Genomic DNA, 6,781 nt, shown 5'->3' with positions numbered 1-6,781 from the left:
AGTCCGCCCCTCCCTCGCCAGCCTGCACCCCACCTGGGGGCCCCTTCCTTGTCCTGTCCCCCTGCTTACCCCGGGGCGGCCCTCACCTGCCTCCCCACACGACCACCAGTCACCTCCTGACGCCGAGAGCCGCGGACCCCCACCCTGTATCTGCCTCCTGAGCCCTAGGCATATGAGGAAACTGAGGCACAGAAAGGGGTGCAATGGCCTCTAGCTCAGTCCACTTTCTGGCAGCCCAGAGCAGCCTCCTCCCACCCTCACCTCCTCCCACGGGGCCTCTCTGGAAGGTCAGCAGCATCTCTGCTTGCTCATTCCACAAACATGCGCGCACACACACTGTGCCAGGCAGAACCGAACTCGCCGAAGGGCACAGCGCCGGGTGGGGGCGCCTAGGTCAAACGCAGGGCAAGGGTCCTGGCGGGTGTGGACTGCGTGTTAACATGGACTCAGACTGTGAAAACCCCCAGGCTTCTCAAGGAAGCCAGAGAGGGCTTTATCTTACCTTACCTCTCGACTGTCCCATGCGCGCCCCCTACCCCCATACATTTATACACACAAGCAAAGGTGCACAGAGGTACCCCCTTATCCACAAAGTTGGCCAGTATTCTCACTCACAGGGAAGCACACTCACCAAATTTTTTGTGTGTTCCACCCGACCCCTGCCCTGTTCAGCACTATGCACACTTGGCATACACAAAATTTTATCCTCCCTGTGACCATTATAGCTATGTTTCTTCAGCGGTTACTAAGTGCCAGGCACTTTACAAATGTTACTTCATTTACAAAAACCCCATGAGCTTGAAACGCTAATCAATAATCCTATACCCATTTAATGGACAAGTGACTGAGTCTCAGAGAAGTCCTATCACTTAGACAAAGCCATACAGGTGCTGGGATTCCATGTGTCCTGGAGATGGGAATTATCATCCCAGTGAGCACAGGGAGTGCCAATCCTGGTTTCTGAGTTGTGACTACTGAGTAACTATTAACAGTTATTGCATGTTTGGTATGTACCAGGCATTGTGCTAAGCACTCTATGTGAATGAGCTCAGTTAATCCTCATGAAAAGAGGAAGACTGAGACACGGAGCGGTTGCTTGCCCAAGGTCACACAGTCAATAAATTGAGGGAGCCAGGATTCCAACGTAGGCAGATGCATCACTTATGCCCAGGAGGTGGAGGTTGTAGTGAGCAGAGGTCGCACCACTGCACTCCAACCTGGGTGACAGAGCAAGACTCTGCTTCAAAATAAATAAATAAATAAAATATAGGGATAGACTGATGAGTTTTATTCAGCCTGCACAATGTTTGGGCTGGAGCAATCATGTCTGAGCTCAGCACACCTCCCTCATTATCAGTTTCTCCTTGACCCCTGCAGTTATTTGAGTTTGTGGCCCTTTATTTTATTTTAGATTTCTTTACTGTTTTAGAGACTAGGTCTCACTCTGTTGTCCAAGCTAAAGTGCAGCGGTGCCATCATGGCTCACTGCAACCTCGATCTCCTGGGCCCAAGAGATTCCCTCCACCTCAGCCTCCTGAGTACCTGAGACTACAGCTGCATGCCATCATGCGCAGCTAATTTTTAAAAAATATTAAATAGAGATGAAGTCTCATTATGTTACACAAGCTGGTTTTGAACGCCTGGGCTCAAGCTATTCTCCAGCCTCGGCTTCCCAAAATGCTGATATGATAGGCATGAGCCACTGTACCTGGCTGCTTTTTTATTCTAAAGTTTAGGTCATGTTTTGTGCATTCTGAGTGCATACAGGTGTTCTTGTTTCCTAGAGCATCAAAGCAAATTACAAGTACAGACACATGCACAGGGACGTGTGCTGAGAGGGCACATATGTGTGTCCACACTCGTTGCAGCCAAAGGACCCTGAACACCCATGGGCACTTTCCCTGTACACCCCTAAACACACCCACTCATAAATGGGGAGCTGAGTGAGGAGAGGGGGTAACTTGAGCCCCTGTTCCCCAGGAGAATCCGAGGGGCTGGCACATTCCGTGGCAAAAATAACCAATGGGCAGCGGGCGTGAGTGACGGGACAGCTGGGCCCAGGAGGGGCCGGCAGGATTCTGTGTTCCTGCTCTGGGTCGGCACTGCTCACTCTTTAGGGCTGGCCTGGAACGTACTCTACGTGTGGGCCTCCCCAGCTGGTCCCAGGTTGCCCCATTTTTCTCCCATAGCTGGGCAGCTGTGTCTCCCTGCCACTCACCCAAACCCAGACTTCCAATTTCTGCACTGCCAGCATTTCCCTCTAACCAGAGAAAATTCAAATCTTCATCCTATGCCACAAGCTCCCCCCCATCTCCCTTTTGTCTCCTCTTTCCTGACTCAGTTCAGTTTCTCCCTTCTCCCCTTATTTACCACCCTGCTCTGTATTTCTGACATACTATGTAATTTACCTATTTACTATGTTTATTGCATATTGTCTGTCTCCCCTCACTAGAAAGTTATCCCCTGGAGGACATACATTTTGGTATCCCTCAACCCCCTGACTCGTGTATCGAAAGCACATAGTAGGCACTCAATAAATGTGGGAGGGGGTGACAGAGCTGCAGGTGGAGAGGGTAAGCAGTGATGGGAATGGGGACAGTAAATCTTCCTGCAACCGCTTCCATTCATCCAACCTTCCCTCTTCTCTGTCCTAACCCAGACTCTTTCCCAAGAGGTCTTCAGCCAGAGGAGTGACCATCTCTCATTCCACTCAGGATTCTCCTGGAGGGGGTCCCAGAGCTCCTCTCTGCTCCCACTCTGGCCTCTCCTCCACTCACTGGTCGGCACTTGGCCTACATGGATGTTGACACTCCCCATACCCATTCCCAGCTCCATACTACTTTCCACCTGGCTTCTCTAGCCAGACATTCGAAATTCCAGGTGAAAAAGAATAACTGCAGAATATTCCTCAACACAGGTTCTGGTACATTCCTCCACCCTTTCCTTGCTTAAATTGGCCCTCTCTCCCTATCTCTAAGCTCTCCCCTCCAAGCCTTCAAGTCCCCAGGATGGTTCATTGCCATGTATTGATCTCTGGCCCTTCTAATTAACACCAGAATCTTCCGGACCCTGGCTATGAAGCTCCAACTAACACACCATGTGAGCATCATCAGTACACCTCTTCTCTCAAATGTGCTTTCTCCTGCTTCCCCTCTGCCCTTTACTGTAGGTCTGCCCTTTAGCCACACACGCACACCCACAGCTTTGAGGGTAGCACTTGTGCAGGTGGGAGCCTGATATTTTGAAAAAGAAGAATGCCTGCCTATCTTGGAGACTAGGCCAGAGATGGATTTGGGGATACTGACGGAGAAAGATGGTGATGATGACAAATCCTCGACAGTATTCCCACACTTCTCTTTCTATGGACAGGCAGTATGGACCCAGACTCAGATACCTGACTTTCAGACCTGGCTCTGACACCTCACTAGCCATGGGAACTTGGGTAAATTTCCTCTTTGAACACCAGTTTCTCTATATGAATAATGGTCATAACAGTAACCTAGGGTTTGGAAGATTAAATAATTAAAGGAGACAGGGTACTTATGCATGTTAAGGATTCTACAAGTATCCTGCATTTCTGCCATCTTCACCCCCTTTGTTTCCTATTCTTTCCTCATTTCTACATCCCCCAAATATCAGCACCACCACCCCATCCTCCAAACTCTCCAGGCTGTAGCCCACTCGCCTTCTCATGACCCCAACCTCCCAGAGCCATGCCCAAATCCTTCCATCCTTGAGCTAACATATCCGGCTTCAGGAGTGCCAGGAACCTAGCATCACTCTGTCTTATTGAGCCAGCAATCCCAGCCAGGAAAGCGTGTCCTTCCCTCTGCAGCCAGGTCCTCTCTTGGCTTCCTCGAGTACCCTGAAGTCCTCCTGCTGTTGTTTCCAACCAAGAAAGTTTTCCATGAGTAAGTCTGAGCAATGCCGAGCTGCTTGCCCGGCTGCCCTGGAGCAGGAGCTACCACTGGGCAGGGGCTGCTAAAGGTGGGCAACAGAAGGGATAGGAAGCCAGATTCACCCAGTCAGTCCCCAGCATCACCAGAGCAAAGCCCCTCCCTCCTCCAAAGCATGTGGGATAGGTGTAATAGTTATACACATGGTTCTTTGCAATGGGACAGACTGAGGCCTCCAACTGTTCTGCTACCTTCTATCTGCACAATCAGGACATGTTCTCAAAGGTTATTTGCTGCAGTCCAATCCTCTTCCTATTCTCATATGAATGTCAAAGGGCCCTGATTCGGCCCCACAGCACCCAGGGCCCTTTTCTCACCCCAAGCCTCTCAAGCCTGCTGTTCCACCAGAGCAGCCCAGCCCACTGTCCACCTGGCCTCTGTCTAGGTATGCCCAGCCAGGCTCAGCTCTGCTGACCACACCACCAAGACTGCAGAGGGGCTAAGTAAACAGCCCTGCTGGGGGCTCTCACACCTCATCACCGCTTCCCACTTTGAGGGACCCAAGTCAGGCCAGGAGGCATCCATCTTGAGAAATGCCAGGCCTGGGCCAATCATATGGCAGCTACTTTCCCAGCACTCTCCCTCCCTCTCTCGCTCTCTCCTCTCTCTCCAGAACTTCTTGAGGAGTACAAAGCCCCCACAGCCAAAACCAGGAGGACTGGGTTCTTAGCTCTGGGATGGCCATAACTAGCTATGTCTCTAACTAGACTAGTACGTCTTAGGCAGAGCTCCCTGATTTTTGGCCCACAGTGTCCTTGCCTGTGAAAGGATGTGTTTGGAGCTGCAGTTCTCTGTGGTCCTTTCCAATCTTAAATAACATTATAACCGTTACTCTCCTCCGCTCTTTCTTTCCCTTCGCTAATCTCTCCCCCAGTCATATTGTCATCAACTCATCTATCTTACCCTTTGATCTATGTTCTATTTTCAGCCCCCTTTGCCCCTGGGGGGACCAGAGCTGAGATCCCCAAGGAGTCCACGCCTTCCCCAGCCCCGAAGTCTGCTAGAATGCACCCCATCCCCTGATCCCAGGCTCGGGAAGCCTGTACCTGTCCAGGTGCTAGGCCAACCAGGAGAAGCCAGCCATGGTTCTCTCTGGCCCAGGCCTGGCCACAGAGACTCAAGGAAGGTGGGCAGAGCAGGGCTGGGGGAGAGGAGATGCTGATGGAGAGAGGCCACCCCGTCTCCCTCTCCTGACTCGGTTGTGCCCTAGAGACCTCTTGCCCTCCCGCTGCTGAGGGCTTTCCTCCCTGTGTCTCCTCCCCAGCCTCTAAGGATTTACCCCTGCACAACAGCACCCAGGGGAGTGACATGTCCCTCTTAAAAACGCCCAGGGGAGTGAACTCCCAGCTCCTTGCCATCTCTCCCAGCTGTAGCCTACTTTCTCAGAATTCTGTTTCTCAGGGCTCAGCCTGCCCAAGGCTCTGCCTTTGGCTAGAGAAGAACTACTTGGCTTACTCAAGGGCTGAGGAAATCAAAAAGGAAGCCCCAAAACGGACCCAAGGCTAACAGCCTTGGCCTGGCCTCCATGGTAGCCCCAGCTGGACCATGAGCACTGGGCCCAGCCTCCTGCCCTCCCCTTCTGCCTTAGGCCCTCAGCTTTTTCTTCACATTGCACCTGGAAATCTATGGGCAGGGGTCAAGTACTGGTCCAGAGCATGCCCCTTCCATGCTCTGGAAACATCCACCCTGGAAGCTCAGGTAGACATGGTCCACGAGCTTCCCATACCAGCTCCACGTGCCCATACCTCACCTGTTTGCACCACCACACAGAATCCAGAGCCCTCCACAGCACCTAAGCAGGCACACGCCTGCATGTAGATTCTCAAGCACTCACCTCCATTCATGCCCATGGGGCCCTGGCCCTGGCTCCACCTCTTCCGACCCTGGACCCTGTTCACACGTGGCCACCCATAGGCCTCTTCCACCCTGCCTAGAGCTGACCACATCAACCCTGCCACTGCAATGGCCTACAGGAAGCTCTGAGCCATCCCTTCAGCAGTGCAGCCTGGACCAGAGGAGCTGTCCCCCTCCTTCGGACATGCACTCCCTTGTTAAGAGGCTGATCCGAGTGTCAATCTCATGTTTAAATTATGGAACTGAAGGGCACCCTTTCCCCCAGGAGGCTTTTCTCTGCAGGAGGATGAGAACTTCCACCCCAGAATTACCTGAGAGGCAGGAGTGGGTCTCAGGCTTGGCTTACCAAGCTTGCTGCCCCTTGACCTCTGACCTTCCTGTGGGGAGCCTCTCTACCTTGACACCCCATTCCCTGCACTTGGCTCTTCATCTCACTTCTGGGCCCGGGCAGCCAAGAAGCCAGGGCACCTGGGAAGAAGGCGGAGGAACCAGTATCTAGTACCTTACCCACGTGGCCTGGGCAGCCCTTCTCTACCTCTGAGCACCCCGCCCCTGCCGGGCGCAGCCCCCACCTGCCCATTACCTCCGACCTCCAGCACTGTGAGCACCGCCTCACAGGAGGCCCGACCCCGCTCGTTCTGGGCCGTGCAGCTGTACACGCCGGCGTCCTGCGCCCCGCAGCGCCGCAGCCACAGGCAGCTGGGCTCGGGGGCCGGTGCGGGCAGGAGTTGCCCATCCCGGAACCAGTGGAGGCTGGGTTGGGGCGTCCCGCTCACCACCACCCGCAGCCGCACGTCGCTGCCCGCGCACACCGCCGCGTTCTTCAGGGGCCGCAGGAAGACCGGCGCCTCGGCCACGGCCGCGGGAGCCCCGCCGCCGGCCCCCACCTTGGCCCTCTTCGGGGGCACCCCGGGGCTGGGGGGTGCCCTCGTGCCCGCGTCCTCCCCTCGCGTGCCCCGGGCTTTCTGCAT

At 54.0% G+C, this 6,781-nt stretch overlaps 1 protein-coding gene across 1 annotated transcript in view; it reads right to left on the bottom strand.

Annotated features, from left to right (window-relative positions):
- SPEG (SPEG complex locus) overlaps nucleotides 1–6,781 on the bottom strand; it is a 63,780-nt gene extending 56,999 nt beyond the window's left edge. Inside the window, exon 1 of the mRNA XM_011964694.1 lies at nucleotides 6,394–6,781. Within this exon, the coding sequence (XP_011820084.1) occupies nucleotides 6,394–6,781 (388 nt within the window). The remainder of the gene's footprint in view (nucleotides 1–6,393) is intronic.

This window comes from Mandrillus leucophaeus, unplaced genomic scaffold, assembly GCF_000951045.1.
Source record: "Mandrillus leucophaeus isolate KB7577 unplaced genomic scaffold, Mleu.le_1.0 Scaffold70, whole genome shotgun sequence".
In the NCBI taxonomy this organism is placed as follows: domain Eukaryota; kingdom Metazoa; phylum Chordata; class Mammalia; order Primates; family Cercopithecidae; genus Mandrillus; species Mandrillus leucophaeus.
Note: the sequence above shows the minus strand (reverse complement) of the source record. Positions and strands in the feature narration are given on the sequence as shown.